General features: G+C 38.5%; 1 protein-coding gene across 14 annotated transcripts in view; it reads left to right on the top strand.

Moving 5' to 3' along the window:
- Nucleotides 1-22,095, top strand: part of TRMT9B (tRNA methyltransferase 9B (putative)) — a 76,490-nt gene extending 54,395 nt beyond the window's left edge. For 9 of the 14 annotated variants that reach the window (XM_037831266.1, XM_037831267.1, XM_037831269.1 and 6 more), the window contains 3 exons: nucleotides 4,243-4,494; nucleotides 9,665-9,838; nucleotides 14,174-22,095. In XM_037831266.1, coding sequence (XP_037687194.1) covers nucleotides 4,341-4,494; nucleotides 9,665-9,838; nucleotides 14,174-15,198 — 1,353 coding nt within the window. In that variant the 5' untranslated portion in view covers nucleotides 4,243-4,340 and the 3' untranslated portion in view covers nucleotides 15,199-22,095. Of the gene's footprint in view, nucleotides 1-4,242; nucleotides 4,495-9,664; nucleotides 9,839-14,173 lie in introns of those variants that run through there. The other 5 variants (XR_005216032.1, XM_037831271.1, XM_037831263.1 and 2 more) reach the window with 5 other exon arrangements.
- Nucleotides 22,096-24,388: the final 2,293 nt, after the last annotated feature.

Below are 24,388 nucleotides of genomic sequence, written 5' to 3'. Positions count from 1 at the left end.
GAGTTTGTGGGACAAGAGAAGAGATGAGAGAGGAGAGGATTTCATGTCCAGGGGTCACCTCTTCTGTGCCTTCTTTGACTTTTCTTTAGGTAAAGATAGTTGTTCCTTCTCAAACAGTTTTATTTATATTTTTGCAATCATATTTACCATTTTTTTGATTGTTAGCCTTAGATTTTAATTTTTGTTTCAAGATTACACTGTAAATTTTACAGACTATTCAAATAGTAGCAATAAAAGATATAGCAGCCATGTTATATGTCAGCATCCTTGAACCCTAGTTATTTGGTTGTTCTGGTTTGCTAATGCTGCCTTTGTGCAAAATACCAGAAATGGATTAGCTTTTATAAAAGGGATTTATTTGGCTACAAATGTACAGTTCAAAGACCATGAAAATGTCCAAATTAAGGCATCGACAAGAGGATACCTTCACTGAAGAAGAGCCAATGGCATCTGGAACACCTCTGTCAGCTGGGAAGGCATGTGGCTACATCCGCTGATCCTTTGCTCTGGGATTCTGGTTTCAAAATGACTTGCTCCAAAATGTCTGTGGGCTAGCATCTCCAAACATTTCCAAGCATCTCTAAGCATCTGCTCCCAAGGATCTTTCCAAAAGTCTCTCTCAGCTGCTCTGGAGTGTATTGCCTTCTCTTAGCGTCTCTGGAGCAAACTCGGAGCCAACATCTCAAAGCATCAGCAAGTGTCTGGGTCTGGGCTGGCTCTTTTAAAAGACTCCAGTATACCAATCAAGACCCAGGCTGATGGGTGGGGTCACACCTCCATGGAAATAATCTAATCAAAAGTATCACCTACAGTTGGGTGAGTCACATCTCCATGGAAACAACCCTCCAAATATACCACAAGATTGGGTGAAAACCTGGCTTTGGAAGGGACATAATAAATCCAAACCAGCACGGAAGTATCAAACAATCATTTCAAAATGTTCTTTAAGAAAAAAAAGAGCAGTTTTGCCTGTCTTAGGAAAGATGTAGGTACAAGGAACAGAAGTGAGTACAGGTGAAGTATGTTTTGGGAGCTAGAACAGAGAATGTCATTGAGATTCAAGATTAGGAAATGACCCAAGGCTAGTCCTATAAAATGAACAGGCTTCCTAGAGCTGAGTGAGTTCATAGGGACTAGAATGAGAAGGTCATTCACCAAGGCACCCCCCACTCTCCACCTCTCTCCATTGTCTCTTATGAAAGAACACATCTCACCCTGATTCACTGCAGCTGCCTTCATTTTGCAGAAGAACTTTCTCTTAATTCATGCATGAATGCATGACTAAAAATGGACTCCTTAACATGGACTCCAAATGACCACAGTCAATCAATCGTCTGCCATCATCTGTCTATTCTTGTCTCACAGTTGGGTCAGCCCCCCTCATGGGCTAGTTTTCAGCTCCGGTCCAGTCAGCTGTAGGTGGGAGAGCACTCAGAGAAGCATATTCTCTCTGATTGGCCATGATAGGCAGTGATGATACTTCCTGCTGACTTTCTAGTAAAAATGATGAATTTGATAGGCCATATTAGAAGTTGAAGTACATGAATTATGCTTCTTCGATAATATTCTTCATTAAAATTACACTAATAAGGAAGGATACTCAGAGAAAACACTTCCTTTGTTTGGGGAACATTCTTGAATTGGAAATCATTAAATTAACATTTCCCAAAGTGTCTTTTGCAGAATATTGTTTCCCTGAGATGCGTTTAAAGAAAGGAAAGAGTATTATAGGCCCAGTAATTCTGAGAAAAAAAAAAAAAAACAGATAAAAAAATCAAGCCAGATTCTTTTCTACAGGATTTCTCAAAACCTATAGCATGCTGATGTCCATTTTGAGATGATCTATATCTCAAAGGAGGGATACAATATGAGATTTTGACGACTGACCTCTTTATCATTTTGCGGGTCTAGAATTTGACAGCATGTAGTTTAGGAAGCCCAGCTAAACCAAAACCTGTCTTCCTTGCTTCACCTAAAAACTTGAGCTCTTATTTTAGTGTTAATCTTATCAGCTTAATCATACTATCAAATTCACGAGGAATTGGATTATATACATAAAATTCACATGAAATGTATTTCATGGAATTTAAATTCACCATTTCAAAAAATGTGATATTGCAGAGCGGCAGCTCTACAAATCATTTTTCATGGTCTGCTGTGTATTCTACAGCATATAAACTTAACTGTAAGATACAATAAAAATAAAATGAATTCGTATCTCTCACTTGTTTGAATGCTACAAATTCTGAGTTTGAAACTGGAGCCATTTCTTTAATGCAGATTGGAAGGAATAGAGTTTTTGTCAATTGCCAGTAACTTTCACATTTGCAAGTGCCATAAAATAGAATTTCTTTTTTCTAGGGTGCTCTGAATTACATTGCCCAATTGATTCCTGGAGTGAAAAAAAATATAAATAGACTTAAGTCTACTGAGATTTTGATGAAAAAGAAAGGCACTCAGTGTTGGGTTTTTCTAGTGTGTGGGCAGTTATAGCCAGCCATATGTTTACTTTGTAAATTCTGGTTGAGGGTGCAATATAAGCTGTTTCAATTTGGGTGGCAATTTTGTCAGATCTCACAAATTACAGTTGCACTCTGTTAGAGTTTGCTGGTATTTTTTGCCGGGGCTGTGGGCACAGGTCCATAATGATTAAGAACAACATATTCCTCATTTGCTTTCCTAAGAATAAATCCTGAAAAGCTCTTCCTTGAAGTAGAATTCCAAGTAATACATGTAGATGGATTGATGAAATTAGAAAAATCATCATTTGATGATAGTTGTAATAATGATTGTTTCAGGCAAGAATCATCAATGGAGGCTAAAACTAGTGGATACATGTGAGAATGTCTCCAGAGGATACTTACTGAAAATATCAAGGGAAAAAAAATGGTTACTTTATGTGGAATAACTTGGCAGGCATGTCTCAACCAAGTGCTTCCTGCATCCCAGGGTTGGTACACACAGGCTTTCCAGGGGTAATCTCTTCTCTCACACACTCCCGTCTGCATGTTTGTGCAGTTAGGGTCCCCTCCATTTCAGTCCCCCTTCCCACACTCTCCAGGATTGAAAGAATTACGCCCTCCCTACTGAAGCAAATGCTACCCTCTGTACTTGGAATTCGATTCCATTCTGGCTGTGTTTGTGTGTTTATTTATTGTGGGTCTGCTATGTGATGAGCGCTGGGAATTCAGCATTAAATAAGTCAAGTCTCTTCTCTCAAGGAGCTTCCAGCCAGTGCGAGAGACAAATGTCTAAATAGACGATTACAAGACCTGAGCACATAGAGGTGTGCTTGGCTTGCAGTATGGAGCACATGGGGGGGGGGGCAGCACTGAAATGGCTGCAGGGCCAAATGATTAAAAATACTTTCCGATTCATTGGTGAAAAGCCACACCCTGAGCCCCTGACCACTCCCCTGGGATGCCCCCCACCCATCTACCACAAGAGAGCAATTAAAGGACTCAGCAGGAAACAGCAAGGAGCCTCTCTGGTACTTTTCCCACTTCTTTCTGAATTGTCTGGGTGACAGAAAAAAAAAAAAAAAAAGAGAGGGTGACTCCACTGAGAAACTGGGTCACTGAGTATTACAGGCTTATCCAAAGTGGTGAAGGACAAAGACAAATAGCCCTTAAGAGGTTAAAGCCAAGAGGCCAGATGATAAAGGACCTGGCGTGCTATCCCTAAGCTAGCTGAACTTGATCAGACAAGCTGCAAAATGCCTTTGAAGTCCAAGATAAACAACACAATTAGATTTATGTTTTAGAAAATAGTTAACACATGATTGAGGGAAAGGAACTCAAGGGCCAGAAAACCTATTGTCAGGCTGTTGAAGTAATTCAGGTAAGAAATGAGCGTCTTTATTAAAAACAGAGGCAGGAGGGAGGTGGAGAAATGGTTGGAATTAAAGGCTTTGAAAACGTAGACTTGATGGAGCTTGGTGATTGGAATGGAGTGGTGAGCTACCTGTTATGAAATTTTCAAATCTATTTAGCATCAGATAGAACCTTCTGATCTAGAGCAAACTATTTGGTTAGAATTTTCGATATGCTTCCAAAATTAAGAATTGACCTTGACCAAGAACTTGCAGTGATTGGTTGATTCCAAAACCATTATTGTCTGAAAATTATTTGGTAGATTACAAACCATGCCTCTGCTAGTCTTTGGTAACTATGGTGAGGTTACAGTGAAGGTCATATTCTTTGCAACTCAGAAAAAGTGTTAAGAACAGCACACCTTTTGCAGTTGTAGGTTCCCAGTGTGAGAAATTCTGCATCCTCCTTCGGCCGCCTCCAGTGCAGATGGTGACCTGAATTCCTTGGGTTGGCCCTGTTTTCCCCAGGATGGACCATGAAGCCGCGCAACTGGAGAAGCAGCATGTGCATGCCGTTTATGAGAGCACCGCGCCCTACTTCAGCGACCTGCAGAGCAAAGCCTGGCGCCGCGTGCGCCAGTTCCTCCAGGAGCAGAAGCCTGGCAGCCTTATCGCCGACATAGGTAACCCAGAGGGGTGCATGTGGTGTGGGGTGTATTGCCTGTGCCTCTCCTTTCAGATTCATTTTTCATTTCAGCTCTCCCAAGAAGCCTGAAATTGTGTCCTTGGAGCATCAGGGTGTAGAATATTCACTTTCTAGCAGAAATTCATATGGTTGAGTTGGCAAGTAGCAAACATCCTCAAAGCGACATTTAGAGAGTGGCAATCTTTTCAGAGACTATGCACACACCCTCCACCACAACTGACCTGACCTTGATGGAGTAGATCAGGTCAGGATGGAAATGATTGCTGGTGACATAGACCATTTTAAACTCAGAGAAATTCACACTTGTAAATGCAGTGTTTTGTGCTGGTGGTTCACCTTGAGTGGATCTCATGCTTTCTACAGAAGAGCCAGAATTGTGGGAATATAGGAGAGAAGAAGTCCTGTAACTAAAACTAACTTCATAGGTCCTTTCCCCTACCCATTCTGTAGGCCTTTTTTGAAATTAGGTCGTAACTTCATGATTGATCATATCTTCGTTGTAACCACTGATTTGGCTGGAGGACTTGGGCTCAGTATCTTTCTGAATTGAGAAATGGTAAACCACAGCCCAGCAGACCCAGGACTAAGGTTTAAGAGGTGCTAGCATTCCCACTTGAGTCACGCCCATTTAAACCGCTTTCTAGCAATTGCATGCCAATGCACCTATGAGAGTGTATAATCTGTAGTTACAAATTCCACCTAGTTTGACAGTCACTAAATATTGTTAAGAGAAGCAGACAGGTGCCCAGGGCTTCTGGCTTGTTAAAGTTAGTGTGGCAATGATAAAAATGTTTCTTCATGAATTGTAACAAATGTACCACACTAATGCAACAAGGTGTTAATAATTGGGTGCTTCCTGGGAACTCTGTATTTTGTGCATGATTTTTCTGTGAGTCTACAACTACTTTAATTTTTAAAAATAGAAAAAAAAAAAGTTAATGTAAGCGATGTGGAATGTAAGGAAGGGTACATAGCACCTAGAAGTCAAGGGTCTTTGAAAAATATCTCTATTATGTCAACTTTAAAGAAATAAATCTGTTTTCAGAAGAAGCAATGAATTTGGAACCTTTACCACCAATTGTCTAAGCAAAGTGCCAGAATCTTCAAATCAGTGGGGGATAGATGGATTATTCAACAAATGGTTTGGGGACTATAACATAGCTATATGTAAAAGAAAGATAAAATAAGATAGCTGCATTCTCACATCTTACACCAAAATAATTTCAAAGGAAGCAAAGATTTATGTATAAGAAAATGAAATCATTAAAGGACTAGAAGACAACCAAATTATTTTTTAATAGTCTCAGAAATCATTAAAGAAAATATCAGTGACTTTGACCATACAAAATTTTAAAAATCTGCAAGGCAAAAATCCAGACAAATGTATAAACAAGGTGAAAGGACCAAAAACAAAGTTGAAATATCTGCACCATATCTGATAGAAAAATGGATAATTTTCTTAATCTACAAGGCATTTTTCAGTCTTGAAAAGACCAATAGCCCAATGGAAAAATGGTGAAAGGATATTAACAAATAGTTGAAAAAAAGCGGGGATACAGATTGCTTAAAATGTTTGGATAGGTAATCAACTTACGTATTTCTGTAACAAAGGTGCAAAAGGGTGTATAGTGAAAAATGTCCTCCCATCTCAGTCCCCCAGTGCCAACTAATCCACACCAGGGGCAGCTGATGCTCTTAGCTTCCTATGTAATCTGCTAGAGCTATTTTATGTAAATATAATCATATTTGCATCTATGTATGTATGGGTGTACTTCCCTTTTACAATTACACACAAAATGGTGGTATGCCATTCAAAGTTATACACCTAACTTTTGTTACTTTTAATATATTGTGAAGATTATTCTTTATTCTCTTTATTGAGCTGCCTACTGTTAAAAGCTGCGTAATATTCTATGCTAATAGTGACTTACTAATGGATATATATATTGTTTGCTATATTTTGCTCCTACAAATTATGGTACAGATATCTTTCAAGTACTTCTGTGCAAATCTGCAATTACAGCTGTACTAAATATTTTGTTACCCATTTGTCCTTTGAATTTTGTACTATTTACAGTCTTTACTATTCAATAAATGAATAGATTTCTTAAGATTTATTTTTAAAATAAATTGAAGTTAAGGAAGAAATTGGTGGAAACAGAAGAGAGAAGCCCAAAAGGATTAGTAGAAGGAAAGAAAGTATGTTATTATAACTTTTTCCAAATAAAATGTTTTATTTTTCTTTCTAGATTTTATGCTTCAGTAAAATCATCAACTGTTTGTTGTGGTGGTTAATTTGGTTATTAGGTTAGTAATTTATAATTAGTTATAATTAATTATGAATAAACTTTGTATAGGGTAAAAGCCATCCAGAATTAATCACGTTTCAATTGCCCACCGGGAAATCCCCTGGCAGCTTTACCATTTTTGTGGTATAACTTTTAGCTAACTAAAAGTTTATTAACTTTATTACTCCTGTCCCCAATCAAGCTGATTTGCTGTGGTGTGAGACAATGGCCCATGGAAGGAATTAAATCTTGAGGGCAAGTATCAGGGATTAAAGAAGCAGGAACTACAGCCCAAATGAAAAGAACTCAAAGACAGCCGAAATGCCAAAGTACTATCAGGAAATACTGTATCCAGGGAAATGATGCCAGTATTTTATTTGGAATAGGCCAGTAAACATGGAGTTGATTAGATGGTGCATGGATGGTGTTCTGTGGTTTGAGATCTTTGCTTGGATCAGTTTAGAAAGTAGGAGAAGGTCCAGAGCTAGATACTTTTTTTAAGCAAAACTTATTTACTTTTTACTGAAAATCAGAAGCAGTTGTCCTAATAGTACTGATGATTTTATTGGTATATATGATAAAAATGAACTTTTCAATAATTAAGATTCAGTTTGCCTCTTAACTCTTAATATATTTATTCTCAGTCTCTGCAATCAGATTTAATTCAGTAAATAATTCTAATTGTCATTCTCTCCTTGAGGCAATAAAAATTTACAGCAGGTACTGTGCCTGCAGAATAAAATATGTTTCCTCACCACTGACCCCAAGAAATGTATATAAGTAGGAAACAAATAGGTTATAGTCTTCTATTTCCCATAGGAAAAGAGAATTCTTTTTCAGTTTGTCTTACTAAGGAACTCCCAGTTTTTTAAAAAAATGCACTTGTTTCTGCACACACCAGAGGGAACATTCAGATTAATTAAGGTCTTTTCAACAAAGAGCTGTTCACCATGGGCCAAAGCATTTCATTGAATCCCGGAAGTTACCTGTTTTCTTCCTAAGTCATAGTGTGGTGCAGAATACAAAACTGAGGAAACTATAAGCATGTAGGCACATTTTTTATCTTGCTTTAGTACAATGCAAGGTTATCACTTAATGAGATTCTATAAAGGAGCATGTTGTTGTGTATTGGAGCTTGCTGCAGTGTCATAAATGTTCAGATTTACCTTTTGCACATTTAAGATAATGGGGCAACCAGGCTTGGCAATACTCTTGATTTCCTCATTAAGATAAAATCTTCCCCTTTTTAGCATCACAGTATATGCACTTAGAAAATGGATAATTACCTCATATTTGGGAGTTCCACTATTATCCTTAAAAATGAATGCCATTAGAAATGAAATGGGATAAATCAAGGATACCAGAGTCACTTGAAACATTCCAAGAGCTGTTTGCATTTAAAAAGACCTCAGTTTCCTCATTATTACCAGATGCTCCCTGCACAGTTCCTTCTAGCTCTAATGATCTATGAACCTGTTTTTGTTGGTGTCTTCAAGGTAATTTTCCCTTTCATTTCTCTAAATGTGTCCCCACAGACAATAAAAAAGCAAACAAATTTGCAGGATTATTTTCCTTAATAATCAAAGACCATCATCTTTGAAATATACAGGATTCCAACTTGAAAATATTTTGTGAATTATATTTTCCCCATAATTGCCTTCAAATAGTGGATACTTTTTCTCATACACATCATTAGGAATATTGGCCATAAGATATAAAATGTTTCTAGGGTCCAATCATTTACATTAACAGTGGAAATAAGATTTCCATAACAATGGATGGATGGAAATATTTTTTGCTCATATATTCTCCACTGCCTCAGCTGGCACCAATGAATCATAACTATGTTTTTATTGTCTTGAATAATTTTGAAAAGTATCTATTAAGAAGGAATTATTAAAGAGTATCATGATATATTTCAGAAGTGTAAGCTAATCATCTTTGAATAGCTGTAGATATTTTTTCAGGCAGAAAAACACATTAGCTAAAACCTATAAGCATAAATATGAGTTGTAATTGATATATTTAAATATTTCTAGAAAGGAATTAGATGAAATGTCTGTGCTAGTATATAACATTACCTGCTTGGTCATAGAATACTGATTAACGATGGTTATTCATTCGTGTTATTACCTTCTTCATGATTAATATCAGTAAGATCTGATTGATCTAAATCTTTGGGCTGTGTAAATCTTGAGTTATTTAGGTCTCTGCCACTGAAAAGTGAATGTCAGAGTTGCATATTGAGCCAATATAAATCACTTAAAACCTAGCACTGACAAAGAGATTGGATAAAAAGTTGTTAAAAATTATTTTTCATTCAAATTAAAATTAAAAACTAAAATGCATATTTAATTGTGCAAATGATTTTGTTTGTATCATTGAAAAGTTGTTGACAATCATTTGGTTTACTTGCCAGCAAGTGGCAAGAATGTCTGGAGAGAGGACTCTAGAATAAATGCTGTGACATATATACATACATAATGAAGTACATACATGAAAATTACTTACATAAGGAGACTGCGCTGTCCCTGGGACACTAAGGAACTATTATCTCTTGCCGTGGGCCAGTGTTGACCATGCTTCATGCAGTGTATTAAGCCCTGCAGCCCTTGCCTCATTAAATGTTCAATAAATATTTCTTTTTTCCAATCCTTTTCCCTCTTCTCTTCTATATGAAAACATGTAAGTGTTCCCTGAAGGCTTTTCTTTTTCTTCTGTGAATGTCTTCATGTCTTGTCATATTCTGTCTTGGTTGGTTAATATAAAGTTATTCACATTCCTTTTATAAGACAGACTTGCTGACATTTTCCCACTTCCCATTAAGACTGGCGTGTAACACAGGTATTTCTCTTTCAGGTTGTGGGACTGGAAAGTATCTTAAGGTGAACAGCCAGGTACAGACCCTGGGCTGTGACTACTGTGGGTCATTGGTAGAGATCGCCCGGAATAGAGGATGTGAGGTCATGGTATGTGACAACCTTAATCTCCCCTTTAGGGATCAGGGCTTCGATGCCATCATCTCCATAGGAGGTAAGGCAGCCCGGACACACATTCCCTCTTCGCCATGAGCATAATGTTACATGGTTGAGGCCACTCTCACGACTCAGCATCCATTCTCTGTAGAAACATCTATGTCATTCATTTTCCCTAATTATTCAAAATCTTTCAGTGGGTTGAAATATTTGACTAATCACAAATGCACTGGTGATAATATGTGATTGTTTTAACTAGTTAAACCTTCCCAGTGTTATTATCATCCTTGTGGATGATTCATTCCAATTTCTTGTACTTATGAGTAAGAAAGTATTAGAGGTGTTTTTCTCATTGAACATGGTACTTTGTTACATTGAAACAAAGCCAGATTCTTCCAAAGTGCAGTCGATTTTCAGGAGCCCTGTTATCTTTGTCAGGCCACAGAGTGCCCTGTATTAACAGAGACATGAAGTATTAACACACTGTGTGTGCCCTAGAAGACTGTGTCATCTGATCTGCCACTCGCTGGTTCTCAAGTCACCAGAGAAGATGGGCCACACCTGGCCCTGTTTTGTGTTGCTTTGATCGTGCCACTCTGCTCTCTTACTGCCAGAGTTTGTTCATGAATCTAGGGAATGTGTTCCTCATGTTCTCCCAAGTGTGCTAAATAAAGCACACAGGCCAAAAATGAAAGGAAACAGCACAAATTCATGCCAGAAATATACACAGGTAAAGCTCATTTTGCCCAATCCATGTATTCCTGAAACCTAGTATGTGAATCCCATTTAAATATGCCAGGGAAACTGCTTTTTAAGAGAATCCTAGGGCAATGTGAAAAATCTTTTACAAAGCAAATTATCTGCTCTATCACACTTTTTAAAAAAGCAATCTATTTGAATGTAACAAGCTTTATTAAAGTAAGGTGACCCTTTCTCAAACTGGATGCTATTCATGACAAAAATACTGAAGAGGACTGCATCCTCTTCTCCTGGAAGAGAAGAGATGAGAGGTCGATTTATTCAGCATTAAATGAGGTCTGTACCTTTGCATCGTGAGTGGATGCAGGCCTGGATCCCATAAACTTGGAACCACCCGGTCAGGACTGGCAGGTGGTGGTAGCCATGGAAACCTGCTTATGGCAGCCCTGCTTCTTTGCAGTTGAGAGTGTTAGGTCCATGTTTGTTGAAAGCACTGAGAGAAGGATCTCTTTGAACTTTGCAACACTACACCATACTTTGAGCCCTTAATGGAAAGAACGGTTTTGGTTTGGTCATTCTCCCTAAGGAACGAGAAATCAGAGAGAGGTTGAAGAAGCGTATTCTCTACTGCCCTTTTGCGCCCATTGGTTCCAGGGTCCATGAGTCTGTCTACCTCCAGGCCACCGTGAGGGGCACGTGGATAAGGACCCACCCTCGTCCTTCTAGGAAGTACACAACTGCCCTCCCTTACGTCCTTCCCCACATTCAGTTGAAGTCTCATGCCTTTGCCTGCAGGAAAGGGAGCAGACTTGGTGACCATCTAAAAATGCTTCCTTAAATGGGAAAATAGCATATGCTTTTATGAACTGTAACTGTAAATTAGTGTAACGTGGTAATTATCAGTTAATTTTCTATATTACAAGAGATTTCAGTAGCCTGTCTCTCTTGAGTCCACCTGTATATACTTCCCTATTTAGAATTCTGTGTGTCAGCACTTCCTGTTTATCTTAACGTAAAGAAACATATTTTTGGCTTTTCTACATCCCTTAATAATAATGTGAGGGGTAAGCATCATACCTAATCATATATTCCTCATGTTTTACTGATAGGTATGAAAAAGAAGCACTGCTTCTACTTTTAGAATAGTCTGACAAAAATTTGACGACTATTTGGCAGCATATTAAAATAGTGTCTATCAACTGCATGCTTTATGCCAGTGGTTCTCAGCCTTAGATAATGTTACCCTCTAGGGAACATTCGGCAGTGTCTGGAGACATTTTTGGTTGTCACAACTGGATAAGAAGGTGCTACGGTCAGCTAGTAGGTGGGCGCTCCCCAAGAAAGAATTATGTTTATTCTCTGCCCGAAATTTCAATGGTGCTGGCAAAGAGAAACCCTGCTTTATGCTAAACTCATAGATTCTGACTGAGGCATGTTTATAGATGGAGAGGCAAGACATACACACTTGAAAAGTTAAATAACGTATCATAAAATATCAAGATATAACAGGACTTTAAAGATGATTTTGTGTAACTTCCCATCTGGTTTTGGAATCCAATAATTTGAATTCAACCTACTCATTTTTCTGGGCTGTCAGCAGGAAAACATTGCTATAGGTGCCATACATCAAGTTATATTTTGCCTTTAATTTGTGACTATAATTTCTAAACAAATGAGGAATTTTTTTATCCTTTAAAAATTCAACAGTTTCCTGATACTGACAATACAAAGAAATATATCAAGTCCTGTTAACAGTTACATTTACATATTTCTTAATAAAAACATGTATGTATATGCAAGCATAATACATTTCATTTGTAATAAAGAAATATTTGTAAATTCTTACTTTTTTTTTTCCAAAAACATTTGGTTATTTGGTTTCAAAGTTGTCACTTAGTAACTGTTAAATATAACTATAATAATATAAAAAGAAATTCAGATATTTTCTGGGTAGAATTATGGCATTTTAATTTACTGGAGACAGATTCACATGTAACACATGTTTAATAAATAAATGAATATAAAAACTTTCTTCCTTAAAAAAAGCAAACAAACTTGGGAAGCCCAATAGAATCCTAAAATTTTGAAGACCTAAGAGTGTACTGAAAAGAGACTGTTGTGTTAAAATAATGCTGTTTTAATGGTGGGGTTTACTTTTCTTTTATGATCCCTAAAAGTGAATACTTGGAAAACACATCCATATGAAGGTCTAAAGAGAATCATGTTCAAATTATGGAGATATGAGTGGCCCTGAGGAGACACACACAGGCCTGAACATTAGTATGTGTTAAGCCTTTCTCAGTTCTGTTGCCTTTTGCCTCCTTTTAGCTCAGTGACCCTGCATCTTGAAAGGAATGCTTTCAAATTAACCATCATAAAGGGTTCTTTCTTTGGGAGCAGGAAAAAAAATTAAAAAAAAGAAATAGTCTGAAGCCTAGGTGATTGGCCAGAAATCACAAGGCCTGTTAAAACTAGATCTAAGGTGAAATATATCAGTGGACGTATTTTAACCTTATACCACTAGCTTTCTTTCACTGGTGCATGGTAGAGTAAAAAATACCAAGGTTTGTCTGCTACTGACAGGAATGAAAACTGATTGGTAGCAACACAACGTATGCCTATTGAATGAACTTCCTTGGACAGATTTGTCTGTATAATAATCTCATTTTAGATGTTTAATATCTCTCGGTGACAGGAAAACCATAGAAAGTAATTTGCCTTAAAACCACTACTAACCTCTGATCATGAGGAGGGTTAGAGGAACTTTCACCCTCTCTCTCTACCCTCACTGCTCATGTCCAAGTGGGAGTGTTCAGGTCTTGCTTGGAACTAATGTCCTACTCAAGATTCCTAGTAGGTCTGTGTGTGGAAAAATAATTTGATGTGTTTTCTCGACACCATTCTTTGATCAAACTCTCCTAAAAGCTTACAGACTAGCCCTTTCTATATTGTTGGATAAAAAATATATGCCAAATAACATCCTTGAGACTAGATAAAAGCAGTTCTGCTTGATTCTCACTTTGAGTTTACAAGGATTGGAAGTTAAAATGATGATTTTAAAAATATATGCAACCATTTTGTATGATATTAAATTTTTAAAAAAATTGCAAGCAATCTTTTGAACTCGTGTTGGGCTGGCTTATCTTTGCATCATCTAAGCAGAAAGAAACTAGTACTTTTCTCTATTTCTATTGCATTATTAATTTTATTAACACTGATTAGTGGTGTTAATCCCTTGGTACTTTAGAATTTCCAATTTTTTTAAATAAAACAATGAATTATTGCCTAGAATTCTACCAGGGAACATGTCTCTAATTTAGTGACCACTTTAAAATTTTATTAATTCATGCTTGTTATCCTCCTGGTTAACAAGAGTCATAGGATTTTGGAACTGGAAGAGGTCTTATGGATTATTTATTCTAGGATTTTATTTATAGATGAAGAAACTTAAAATCTACAGAAATTATATAATTTGCCCGTTACCTGTCTAATACTAGAGGGGCCAAAGATGAAAATTATATCTTCCCTGAAGCCAGGCCTGTGTTCTTTCTACCGTCTGCCCTGCCATGTAGGAAATAAGGAGATTTTTACTATATGTCAAAGTTTCATCACTATTACACAGAAAATACCAGTGCATGAAAGTGCACATTTACTTGTCTGTATGTACATTGAGATCTGGTTTCTTCTTTTTCAGTCATACATCATTTTTCTACAAAACAAAGGAGAATCCGAGCAATAAAAGAAATGGCCAGGGTCTTAGCTCCTGGAGGCCAGCTGATGATTTATGTTTGGGCTATGGAACAAAAGAACCGCCATTTTGAGAAGCAAGATGTGCTTGTTCCATGGAACAGGGCCTTATGTTCCCAGCTCTTCTTAGAATCCAGGCCATCCGCGGGAAAGAGGCAGGGTGCACAGACAGAAACAAGCCACCCCTGCCATCCCCCTTGCTCTGGCTGTAGCTGTTCTGTCTGTTTTAAGGAGAGATGTGACTCCAAACGATTGCACAGCATGGACCACTATATGGCTAGGACCTGTTGTGTGAACGTTTCTAAGGAAGGTGAGGAAGAAGATGGATTCTATAACACACTGGGAAAATCGTTTCGTTCCTGGTTTTCCTCCAGATCTTTGGATGAATCAACTTTGAGGAAGCAAATCGAAAGGGTGAGACCCTTGAAAGACACAGAAGGTTGGGCCAACAGCCCCATATCAGTCCAGCCTTCCAGACACTCTAGTTTAGATTTAGGTCACCAAGAGCCATTTTCAACAAAAGAGCAAAATTTAGATGAGGAAGTGTTTGTGGAAATTTCTTCCCGGAAAAACTTGGAGTGGCTGAGAGCACCAGGCACGCTGGAGCATTTAAATGGAGATCATCATGAAGAAATTAGAAGAAATGGGGATGGCAGTTTTCTGGATGACACCAAGAACAATGAGAATTATGTGGATGCAGGTAATTTGGAAGAAGGTAAATCTTCGGGTAGTAAAATATTGAGAAGGCTCTCTGCAGTGGAATCCATAGATTCCATCCCAGATGACACAATTCCTGTTGAAGAACAACCTATGGACAATTTGGATTCCAGAGCTTTTATGCGCTACTACCATGTATTTCGGGAAGGAGAGCTCACTGGCCTGCTGCAGGAGAATGTGTCAGAGCTCCATATTCTGAGTTCTGGGAATGATCATGGTAACTGGTGTATAATTGCAGAGAAAAAGGAAAATTAGGATTGATTGGATGCATTCAGACAACTCCTCCAGAAGATGAACTATGTCTTCTTCTCTAGGTTTGTCTGATTACCCAAACTTGCACCCAGTTTTATTATTTTCTAATCCATTTATGTTTTGGTCTGTAGAGACTACAAACTGATTACCTTTTTATTCTTTGTGTAAGCACAATGCCTGACACCAAAAGTGTTAGGTAAAGGGTATTTGTGTTAGACACTTTCAAGAGATCTGAAGAAGCAATATAAAATTCTTTAGTATGGTTTGGATTTATTCCGTGTCAAAAGATGAAGTTCTTATAAGAATATATTGTTTTCCAGTATTGTACATTGGTTTTAAAAGATCCTGTTCTTAAATATACCTTTAAAATACAGCCTTTTTATAAAGTAAAGGAGTAATTTCTGCTTCTCAGGTTATCATTTAGATCTCTGTGCAAGATAACAGGTAAACCTGTTTCATTGCACAGATGCTAATTGGACCATGTGATCAATTATTTTGCTGCCAAGACTTTGCTTCTACTTAAAGTCTTTAGAAAAGTGAGAGCCTGGAGGGAGACAATAATCCAAGAAGGGTCACAAGGCCTTTTCTGTACACCAAACAACCATGCTTCAAGATAAGTAAATAATAAGGTTTTCAGTGTTGCTTGGAGGCTTTTAAAGTCACTGTGAGCACGTAGAGAGTGGGGTATTTGGGCTTTTGGAGTTGTCGCTAGTATCCAAGTGGTGTGTTTTCCAGCCTTATTAGAAGCATGAACATCTGGTGAAGCCATGACCAAGATCAACTAATGAGGAGTGTTCATCTGCAATGATGTTTCTCTTATGAATTAAAGGGATATTTATAAAATGAGGACCTGGTTGAGACACTGTTTGCTCTAGACTCTGAGGATTGATAGATTGTTAAGGTCCAGGATTTGGCCTTGATGAAAGTGTGAATGGGATTTGTTGTTGTATTAAAAAAAAAATAGTACCCAAGCATTTATTTTATACAAAGCAGCCATATTTTATTAGGGATTTAGGCAGAATCAACTCCTATTAATTAGAGGTTGAATTTCTGCTCCTTTATTGACGAATGGATAAATTGGGCGCATTGTGCAGTCACTGCATCTATTTAGATTTAGCCATGGGTCTGTTTAAATCTGTGTCATGGGTCCTGAGACTCAGAAAAAATTAAGACAGGACCAGAGAACTGGACACAGAAATAAGCCAAACCATGAATATGGTCTCAGATAGCTTTAATAAGGAGAAAATTGATAGTTTACAAGAGCCTTTTCAGTTTATGAACCACTACATTCCTTTTAAAGTCAACCTAATTCTTGTATTATTTTTCTACAGAATTTAACTGAAATAGTACAAATTTAATTTGTTTTGTCTTGTTCTCCTTCAGTGATTGTGCTCAAACTTAAAATAACGATGCTACTTTGAAAGCAACATACGAGATTATTTTAAATGTGTATCTGAAAATTATTACTGTTGAGAATTCTCTTGGTTTCAAAATAAATTGCATCGTCATTAGAGGAATAATGAGAAATGACATGGAAGTGGAATATAAATTAAAAATTAATTTAGTGTGCTTTCCATTTCTTAAATTGGGACATTAAACTTTGAGTACAAGTGATTTTCTTGGTGGAAAGGAAAGATTGTCAGAGTAGAAAATGTTCTTACAATTAAGGCTTGATGGCCTTTTTACTATGGCTGGATTTTTCCTTCCCCTGCAGCTTGTTGTCACATGTATCTTTCAACTCAGCCTTAATACTAGAAATCTGCATTTGAAGTCATCTCCTTCTGGTGGTGGCCTACCATTTAAGGGTCCTTACGTGAAATTCAGTTTCTTAGACTGTGCCAGAATAGTTTTTCAGCTGGATTGTATGAACAACCTCTTATACACACACATACCCCACTTCGTATACAAAGGTTATCTAGGATGGTTCTTGGGAGAAAAATACTTTATAATTTTTCAGGACTGTAAATAAAACACCACTGATAATAGTGGACTTTTGTTCTTTATCTGCTGAATGCAAGAATTCTATACATCCAGGCGTCATTCTGTATGCAAATATTTAACTCTGTGGTTGACAGCCTCTCTTAAGATACATTAATGTGAAAACACCCTTAAAATTAACTTCTGCCTTTAGATTTTTTTTTAAAAAGCCATTGACATGCAAAATGAGTGCAAATATCTTGATATTTAAAAATCTCATCCTTCTTTAGGATGGTGTTCAATAGTGAATATAAACTCACCCAGGTTATTTGTGAGTGTTCAGTCAACCTCAGTTTGCTTGATTATAGATTGTACTGATCTTTCTTAAGTAATTTTAGAACTTAAACTCCACTGTGATTACTGGATCAAACAGGGTCTTTTTTAGTTCCTTCTAGCATCAGTTCAGGGTCCCGCTGTCTGAAATAGAGAGGAGGGCTTGGGGGATTATTTGAGGGTCCTTAAAATCCTTCCCTGATTTACTGATGCCTCACAGTCATGGGATTTGAGGAATTCCATGCAAGCAGTGAGATGATTTGGGGGAAAGTGCGTTAACCGTTAAAGTTACAAAGGATGCAATCAAAATGACCCTGGAGTACAGGCAAGTGACCCATTTAAATTACTATTTTTAAAATTGTTGATATAGTGATGAAATGACACTAGCATGTCATAGTTAATAGCAAACCATCTGCACAAATATCTTGGGCTATCATACTGGCTTGGTCCTCAGTTCCTATCACACATCCCTGTTCAGGACAATATGTAATTCTTGTTTCTAAGTTGGCCCTTTCATTTCCTTCCAAATTCTAGATATCAAGGATTCTTCTTATTTCAACTGACCAGCAACTGAATAGGCAAAAATTAGGAATATTCCAGAGAGAAAATCATCTAAATATAAATCAGCTAGAAACACTAATGCACTTGCATATTAATGCCACAGAAAAGAATAAGCACTGATGGAATTTTTAAAATATATAAATCTTTTTGGAAGCAAACAGAGCGTTGACCCATATTTGTTGAAATTGATAGGGGAGGAAACTTCTTAAAAATGCTCTGTGAGGGCGCAGTTAGGGAGAGAGGGAGAAGTGGGAACTAACACCATCTGAACGGCTGCAGGCTAGAAAGAATAAATTAGGGCAGGCTTGAGCTGCTGTCTCTTAATATGTAAATATATTAATAATAGTAACTAACTTTTCTTAATAGCTAATATTATTATTTGTAATCCTCACCACAGCCCTCTGAGGTAAGACTGATTATTGTCCCCATTTTGCAGATGAGGAAAATTGAGGCAGAAAGACATCAAATTGCCCAAGACAACATATCGAGTAAGGGACAGAGCTGATATGCAAACCTAAGCAGTATGGCTCCAACCCTGTCTACTTAACCAAGCACCACACTCCCTCCCACCAGGCCGCGGTCGCACGTAGGCAGGTTGTAACAATCTTTCAGAATAAATGTGCTTCTCTCCTTTACAGTGGAGCATTAGCGAGGCTAACCAATGATTACACTGGTAGATGATAATTGGCTAGTTATCCTTTACATATCCCACCCCCCATCTTTTTAATTTATATTTTCATTTATAAGTTCATTTCAATTTGGTTTGAATAAAAATATAATTCTGGGTCACAAAATGCTGTGTTCCTTTTTCTCCAACTCCTCAATTCTTTAAAAATTGTGTTACTATTTTCCCATTTTATTGGTAAGAAAATTGAGGACTATTCAGATATTTCATTTGTTCCCTTCATTTACTGAGCCTGACTAGGTATGAAATACAGTATAAGGCAATGAATATTGGGTGTGTTAATTGTATACAAAATATTAGAATTAACTGACTTTAAAGGGCCAAGCTGGAGAAACATTTTTCATATTTGGGGTGTACCTATTGCCAAGTTATGTTGTTTAGTTTGAAAAACTTAATATGCAAAACCCCCTTTTGGAGAATCACAATACATATTAGCATATGTCTACCCTGAAGTAAACCTGGATTTACTTTAACTGAACTTGCCCTAGAAATATTAATTCTAGCACAAGTATTCTGTGGAACATATTTCGGAAAATATTGTCCTGTAGAATAAAATGCAAACTCCTTAGCATGACATTCAGGCCCTTCAATAATTTGAGTTTAAATTATTTTTCAGCCCCATTTCTTGCAAATAAAGTCACCTGTGTGTGTGTGTTCTGCAATCTGCTATTTTAAATAACACTTTCATTAGAAACTACATAATGGCAAGTAATTGTCACATAGCCTAGATATATACTTGGTAATTTTTAAATGCCCTCATTGTTATCCCTCTCCAAAGAAAAATGCATAAACAGGTTTTGTTCCATCAAGGGGCATATGAGATAAGTGTTATCACACACCCATCCAACAGATGGAAAAACCACAGGAGCCTAAGGATATTAAGGAGGAACCCCAAATCCTCAACTCTCATCCAAATCTTAAATCAAAATAACTGTTGTTCTGAAATTATAAACCCTATATTTGCAGTCTCAGTTACCTACCCACATGGAGGGGGAACATTTAAAAAGAAGTCTCACCAACCAAGTATTGAAATTATATGCAAATAGAGCAGAAGCACAGGAATCTAAGAGAACTGATGGAAAAGAAGACACTGTGAATTGTCCTATTTTTGAAGCACCAGGGGTCCCACAGTTTGCCACCTGTTAATGAGGACATGAATCATTTCAGTTATACCACGTGTTCTGTCCCCTCTAGGAGCAGATCCTTCCCAACTGACTGCGCACGAGTAATCACATGATCTGGGAGGAATGAGTGCTAGCATTTACTCTATCCCACCAATCTGCTGGACCACTTGGGAGAGGTGATTGTCACATTGGATCCTCCATAGCAAATAAATACATACTTTGTTGTTCCTTCAATAGGGGCTGGAAAAAATTTACCCCAACCCAATTCATGATTAATTAATCCACATGGAATGGTATGTTTTCTCCAGATGGAGGATTTATTTTTCTCTGAATATTACCCCCACATAGAAAAAGACTGTGGGTCACGACAGGTAAATTGTAGCCAGTATAACTGAATACTGAATTCCTGGAAAGAGTTACAATTGCATTTGTGTTCACTCAGTCAGGAATTTGGTTGAATAACAGGCATTTCTCTGATGAGCTCATCATATCACTCACATTAGATTTTCTATTAACTTATGTGCAAGGATCCATCAGTCAAGGTTTGCTTTCCACTCTCTTTATTAACACAGAACAGAGACAGTGCTTAAGACTCACTAATGCAGACCCAAATGAAATTTGGGGACACTTTTAAATATGTAGGTGAAAGTTGTCCCATTTTCTTTAGGTACCTTCTTAAATGTGTATGAATGTAAATATATATATATATGTAATATATATATGTAATGAGAGCTAGTGTTGGCTCTCATTAGTGACCAAGGGAAACCAGCTCTCTTGTGCACCTGTGAAAACATTAAATTAGCAATTGCTGTAGAAATGTATTTTGTTGTACAGATTTTTTGTTTCAGGGAAATTTAAAGATAATTGTTAAATGTTGCTGTGACTCTTCTGGTGTTGTTGACATGTGTGTTCCATATATCAAAGTGCAAAATCTCTTTATTTATACAATATAAACTTACTATAGCTCCTCTCAGAGGAAGCTAGCAATAGTTTCAAAAGCACAAATTGATGTAAACTATCTGGACTGTTGTACTAATTTGAAGATATTCTATTTGCATTAACAACAACATTCAGGAACTTTTTGTAATAAGTATTATTAAAAACAGCATAATTTGTATGCTCATGAAATGCATTGCATTCTGTTTAATTCATTCCAAACTACTGAGTAAGTTTGTATTTGAATTCTATTATCTTTGTCTAACAGAAACCAAGTTAAGTATTTAATGATGGATTCTTTAATGGGTTAATAAAAAATGTTATTAACTAGAAAAGACATATTTTAAGATTAATAAAGATGTATTAGACAATCCAAAAATGGGTGTGTTGTGAAAATCTGGCACTAGTCTTGAAGGAACATCATTTTTTGTGTCACTTGGAATATGTAAGTGCATGTTCCGGTTACTGACTTACTCGTCTGCAGGTTGTCAGATCATTATCAGTGGGGGGAGTTGGAAGAAGGGGGCAGGGTTTGCACCCAGCACAGCTGTGACTCTAACACAGCCTCAAGGGGACACCTTCTAGCAGCAAATGGAGCCCCTGGCCTCGTGGAACTTTGACCCACACCCCATTCCCTGGAAGCGGGAGCCACTACATCTCCCGGAGTGCTGTTTGCCCCTGACGGTGGTTGCTTGAGAGACATAAATGAAAAGTACTAATGATAAAAGTAGAAATGAAACATCTTCTCTATGAATTTTTTCACAAGAATCAGAAGTAGTTTGATGTTTGGCAGAAATCTCTCTCAGTATAAAAACACTGCTAGTTATTGTCTTCGGCGGCGCTCGCTTCTTCACTCCTCTACTATCTTCACTTTTTGAAGTCTGTAAACATAAATTCCACTTAAAAACTGTATGCATAACAGGTTTTTAGTTTACAGTTTTCTCAGTGGTTGAAATCAGAGGGAAACCATCAAATTCAAACTTTTACCAAACACTGCACTCCTCACCCCAATCCTAGGTAATTTCCAGAAAGGTGCACAGGTGCACGGTTTTGGCCTGCAGAAAACCACCAAATGCTCGAGCTGCTGGAGACTTCAGCAGTCATGGACTCTGAGGCTGCCATTCGCACGTGAGGACTCAAAAGAGCGACTTGCTCAGATCTCACTGCCCCTGCGCTGCTTCCCCCGGCAGCCCGTTGCTTGTACCCCCGAGGCTGTGACTGCCCTTTGCATCCATCCAGATCTTGGCCACCCTGCGACCCCCAGCTCGGGTCCCATCTCCGGAGCAGTCACTCCAATCCCACTCCTCTATCCTGATCTTCTTCCCCATTTACAGCCCTTTGTGATATGAGTACTTTTCAGCATTACTGTATTCACCGTTGGTAATTAAAAACTTCCTGGCACCATTCCAAGATTTGTTCCCTTGTTTCGCCCCAATTTATAAAAACAAAGGGGGAGGTTGATTCTTTCTGCTCCAGTCTCTATTGAGTGTTCACACACACACACACACACACACACACAATGCCCTTGCCTCCAGGAACAAGCCATTTTGTGGGGCCAACTCTAAACGAGTGATGGAGGAGCTCTCCCACCCACCACCAACTCCCAGTCTGCCTCCAGCATTTTAAGGAGAGTCCCAGCTCTAGGTTGATGGAATTCAGTTCCTGGGATCAGCTGGTTGTAGAGGGCCAGGTCCCCAGGCCATTGATTTCCTGCATTTGGAGCTCCTCCTCAGGAAAAACTCCCCTCTTGCATACAGGGGTCTAAGTCCCCTGTCATCCTTCTCTAAGACCCCCAGGGGTGAATTGTATTTTGTGTTGAACAATTTCTGAATAATTCCCACCTGCGAGGTACTTTCTAGGCCCTGTTGGAGATTTTTTGGGACTATGATACAATCCCTGGTCCTGGAGAATTGAAAACGAGCAGAATGGATGAGATACACCCAGGTGTCTCTTCCTGGAACATTCCTCTGCTCCTCACTCATATTTGCATCTCAGCAGACACGTGCCTGTCTCAGGCAGCCCTTTGGTGCTTCACCCCTATCCCAGACCAGACCGAGGTTATGCTCCCTGTCTATGACTCCAGGGCCCATGTAATTGCTCTTTTGCAATTCAGCACACATTTATTTTATTAGCAAATCCTTTCTCTACCAGAGTATACGTGTCATGGGGGTGGGGACCCTATCTGCCTCTTTCACTTTGGGGGGTCTCTCAGCACCTCAGCTTAGCGGAAGGGCCCATCGGGAGTGGGTGGATAATGTGGGTGAACCAAGAGCTTATGTATGAGGGGTGCCCAGAGGAAGGTACAGAGAACCACAGGAACACAGCGGGAGAGGAGGGTTATCACAGAGGAGGGGACATGAGGCTGCAGGGAATTTGAACAATGGCAGAGAGGCAGAGAAGATGGGAGTAAATCGATGACGACAACAATCTGTGACAATGATGACTGCACAGTTTATCATGTGGCACCATGTGCCAGGCACTCGCACATTCATGGTTCCATGCGATACCTGTGCCAACCCTCGGGTAGGTATTACTGAGCTCTATGGATGTGGAAAGTGGGGCTTAAAGAGGGTGGACTACTTGCCAAGGTCATGTCACTCCCTGGAAAGCAAAGGCGGTCAGTTTTGCACTCGGGCTTATACGCATGAATTCTTCACGAGAAGGTGGGTTTTGTCAAGAGCTGTAAAAGGCAGAGAAATGTGGAGCAGTGGGTTGCAGCTGAACTCTCAAGGGCCTTGAAAGCCACACTGAGGAATTTGGACTTTACCATATAGCGCTAGAGAGCCTTTGAAGTTTGGGGGTGGGTGGTGGGGGGCAGATTCTTTAGAAAGATTATTCTGGAGCAGAGTAAGGACGGGGTGGTAAAGGGGTAGAGGGAGACTACAGCAGGGGTCTAGGAGATGAGGAACAGGGACAATAGGTTCAGAAATGAAAGCTAAGATACAGCCAGAGCTAGGGTAGAATGAACTAATTCGACTGGAGAGCCAAGGAGTGGAGAAAGAGGAAAAGAGGCCCCCAAGTTCACTCCTGGCTGCCTGGAGGATGGGATGCCCCACAATGAGCCCCCAAAAGCTGGTGGGTCGCGGTCCACAAAGGAAATGTGGAGCTAGGTTGCCCTCTCCTGGACAAAAAAAAATCCGTCGCCGAGCTCTTGAAGTCATGCTCAATGCAGCTGAACCCACCTGCTATTAACTGGCTTTTCAAACACCTGGTAGCTAACAAGATGACAACTAGGTGGCGATTCAGACAAATCGGGTTGCAGAGAGAAGAGGAGTCCATCAAAGCAAGTGGTTACTTCTCCTGATCCATACTAGTTCAGATTTAGAAGTAGTTTAGTGGTAACAAAATAGAATTATACTAGAGTGAAGGCATATAAGAAATATAATCTGTGGAAGGAAAATGAAGGCGGCAAATCTTTTGGGATTATTAATAGGTTCAGAGATGACCAATGATCTATATAATGATCTTCAGCTGTGAATGTCATACGGGAACACTTCCGGCTCTCAATTGTTGAGATTTGGGGGGTTCTAACAATTTTTAAATATCAGATGTGCAGTTTGGCAAAGATAACAGGAGGAGGAAAAAAACTGGACTGGATTAGAACTGAGTCAGTGGGAAGGGACTCTGGGGGAGTCTC

Source organism: Choloepus didactylus, chromosome 3 (genome assembly GCF_015220235.1).
Source record: "Choloepus didactylus isolate mChoDid1 chromosome 3, mChoDid1.pri, whole genome shotgun sequence".
Lineage (NCBI taxonomy): Eukaryota > Metazoa > Chordata > Mammalia > Pilosa > Megalonychidae > Choloepus > Choloepus didactylus.
The sequence above is the reverse complement of the archived record's forward strand: the minus strand, read 5'-3'. Positions and strand labels throughout refer to the sequence as shown.